The sequence below is a fragment of the Mercurialis annua genome, linkage group LG1-X, assembly GCF_937616625.2.
Source record: "Mercurialis annua linkage group LG1-X, ddMerAnnu1.2, whole genome shotgun sequence".
NCBI lineage: Eukaryota > Viridiplantae > Streptophyta > Magnoliopsida > Malpighiales > Euphorbiaceae > Mercurialis > Mercurialis annua.
The window spans coordinates 69,241,600-69,244,712 of record NC_065570.1 but is presented as its reverse complement, the minus strand read 5'-3'; the positions used below and the strand labels follow the sequence as shown (position 1 = coordinate 69,244,712).

The following is a 3,113-nucleotide window of genomic DNA, read 5'->3' as shown; positions in this document are numbered from 1 at the left end:
CTTTAATCATTTCAGTTTCAAATTGTTTTAATAATTTTTTACATCGGCTCCAATTCGTAATTGCTTCAATTATTTTCTGCCACTTCAGTTAAAGGAGGGTTAAATTAATTAAACTTGTGAATGTTTATATATAAAGTCATGAAATGATTGTTAATTTATATTTTGTGCAAAATTCAGGAGGTAAAATGAAATTTTATTAAAAACCATTTCAACTCAACAGAACAGTCCAAAAAACACCCAAAAATATATCTTTCAATTCGATCCACAGTTCTCACATTTCATTTCTGACTCCACTTCCCACTTCAAATGGCCGAAACCACGATCCGCTTCGGCATAATCGGCTGCGCAGAGATAGCTCGTAAAGTCTCACGCGCAATTACGCTAGCACCGAACGCCCAGCTCTCCGCAATCGCAAGCCGTTCCATCGAAAAAGCCGCGGCTTTTGCTAAAGCTAATAACTTCCCATCGGACGCCAAGATCTACGGCTCCTACGAGTCCCTTTTCGAGGATCAAGATATTGACGCCGTCTATGTTCCGTTACCCACCAGCCTTCATGTGAAATGGGCGTGTTTGGCTGCAGAGAAAAAGAAACATATTCTGTTGGAGAAGCCAGTTGGGCTTAACGTTGGTGAGTTTGATAAGATTTTGGAGGCTTGCGAGGTTAATGGAGTGCAGATTATGGATGGGACTATGTGGATGCATAATCCTAGAACCCATAAAATGTCCGAATTTTTGTCTGATAAAGAGCGTTTTGGTCAGCTTAGAACGGTACATCATTTTCTTTTTTTCTTAATTTTGTTCTAATGCTTCTTGTTTTTTTTTGGTATTAAGCTAATTATGTAATATTTAATCATAGTTTCAATTCAGGTTGATCCATATTAGATTTTGGTACCAATTGGAGTAATATCGTGTTTGTTCTAAGGGCTAATTACTATCAGAGTTTATGTCGAAGTTACTGTTTTTTCTGAATTTTAAAATTTCTTCCTGATTTTTAGATATTAGATCACCGAAACCCATTATAGGAATCCGAAATATTAGGAAAGAAATAGTTGTTTTTTGAAATTAGGAGGGAAACAATAATTTTGACCTAAATTGAGGGATGATAGTACTTAACCCTTGTTTTAATTGCAAATTAGTAACTTTGATAGATTTCACGGTTCTGTCTTCGTTTTAAACTAATGGTTGTGAGGATGTATGCATATCCTAATCGTAAGAATTTCTGGCTTTAAAGGAAGATTTCGTTTGTCGAGATTTTGCCTAAAAGTAGCATTTGGTACTCCAGATACACAGCTGCTTCACATTTGCTGGCGATGAGGATTTTCTCAAGAATGATATTCGTGTGAAGCCGGATCTTGATGGTCTTGGTGCTCTTGGTGATGCTGGATGGTATTGCATTCGAGCAATCCTCTGGGCTGCTGATTATGAACTGCCGAAGACTGTCGTTGCGTTACATGGACCTATCTTTAATGAAGCGGGGGTGATTTTGGCTTGCGGGGCTTCTCTGCATTGGGATGATGGTAAAATCGCAACTTTACATTGCTCGTTTTTGACACATTTGACAATGTATGTTACTGCAATCGGAACAAAGGGTACGCTGCATCTCAATGATTTCATCATTCCTTTCGAAGAGAAGGAGAGCTCGTACACAGCATCTTCAAAGTGCTGGTTCAATGAACTCGTGACTGGGTGGGAACCATCACCAAGCCAACACAAGGTTTTCGCAGATCTACCCCAGGAAGCTTGCATGGTGAGGGAATTTGCTCGACTGGTTGGGAATATCAAAGCAAACGGAGCAAAACCTGACAAAACATGGCCAACCCGCAGTAGGAAAACCCAACTAATACTGGATTCAATCAAGATCTCAATCGAGAGAGGCTTTGAGCCAGTCGAGATTGTGAATTAATCTAGACTCGTGACTCTGTTTGCTATGAACTAATAAGGTCTTTGTGTGTCTTCTAGGGCTGACATAATTAGATCTTTGTCCGCTCAATGGTTAGTTAAATCCGGTGAGTGTTCTATGTGATATATTAGAACCATTTAGGGGTGAGCAAAAACCGAACCAAACCATTAATCCGATCCAAACCAACCCGAAATTAATTATGGTTTGGTTAAAATGGTTAAAATGGATTGGTTTGGTTTCAAATTATAAAAAAGTATGGTTTTTGGTTTTGGTTTGGTTTCTACTAGTGGTTAACCGAACCGACCGAAAAACCGAAGATTAGAATAATATTATTTTTATTAATATTTATATATGTATAAATAAATATAAAAATTATTTATTGAAATATTTATATATAAATATAATATGTGTGTGTAGATACATATATGAAAATAAAACATATAAACTAATACACACATATAAGTAAAAATTATTACGTATAATTTTAATTATTACGTAATTATATATAATTTTTATCTAAATCTATATTAACAAAACCGAGCCAAACCGAACCGAAACCGATGATAAAGTTTGGTTAACCGAACCGAAATTTTATATAAATCTTTGGCGTGGTTTGGTTTTTATATTTTCCCTTAAAATATGGTTTGGTTTTGGAGTTTACTAAACCAAACCGAACCGAACCGAACCATGCTCACCCCTAGAACCATTAGCAACAACTTTGCAGCTGTTATTGTTGCTCTAGTTATGTTTATGTGCGCCTGTTTCAAAACTGAACTGTGATGTCAATAAGAGGTAAAGCAATAATAATGTTGGAGTAATCTCTAGAAAATCAGAGTTCAGGTTTATAGAACAAAAATTCCTAATTTGCATCTCAATCAGGTTTATTCCAGAACAGTTCCACCAGGTGAAGCTTGTAAATTCCCGTTTGGAACACCGAAAAAATTGATACGGCTTATGTTGTACGAAAACTTGTCGAATTTTGTTTTTCTGACTTTGCATGGACACTTGTCATCCTTAATTTCTGTAAATGTGAGTTGCGAGAATTACAATCTTCCATTTTCTACATTATGAGCATATGCTCTCTAATCTCTATCACATTATTGACTAAATTCAGATTTAAACGTTTAATTTATTACCAAATGCATCCTGAGTTGTATTAGGTCTGTTTTTATAAGCAGATTTGAACTGTTATTTTCAGTTAAAATTTCATTTA

General features: G+C 35.9%; 1 protein-coding gene across 1 annotated transcript; it reads left to right on the top strand.

Moving 5' to 3' along the window:
• Positions 1 to 210: 210 nt before the first annotated feature.
• On the top strand, positions 211 to 2,868 carry LOC126665211 (uncharacterized oxidoreductase At4g09670-like). The gene is made up of 2 exons (XM_050357930.2): positions 211 to 768; positions 1,283 to 2,868. The coding sequence occupies exons 1-2, from the start codon at positions 307 to 309 to the stop codon at positions 1,901 to 1,903; spliced, it is 1,083 nt and encodes a 360-aa protein (XP_050213887.1). The 5' UTR covers positions 211 to 306; the 3' UTR covers positions 1,904 to 2,868.
• The last annotated feature ends 245 nt before the right edge of the window (positions 2,869 to 3,113 follow it).

Bases quoted from the DNA above. Each gene is read 5' to 3' on its own strand.
- LOC126665211 (XM_050357930.2), top strand. From the start codon at position 307: ATGGCCGAAACCACGATCCGCTTCGGCATAATCGGCTGCGCAGAGATA. The intron at 769-1,282 runs GTACATCATTTT...TTGGTACTCCAG, and splicing joins GTTTTGGTCAGCTTAGAACG to ATACACAGCTGCTTCACATT.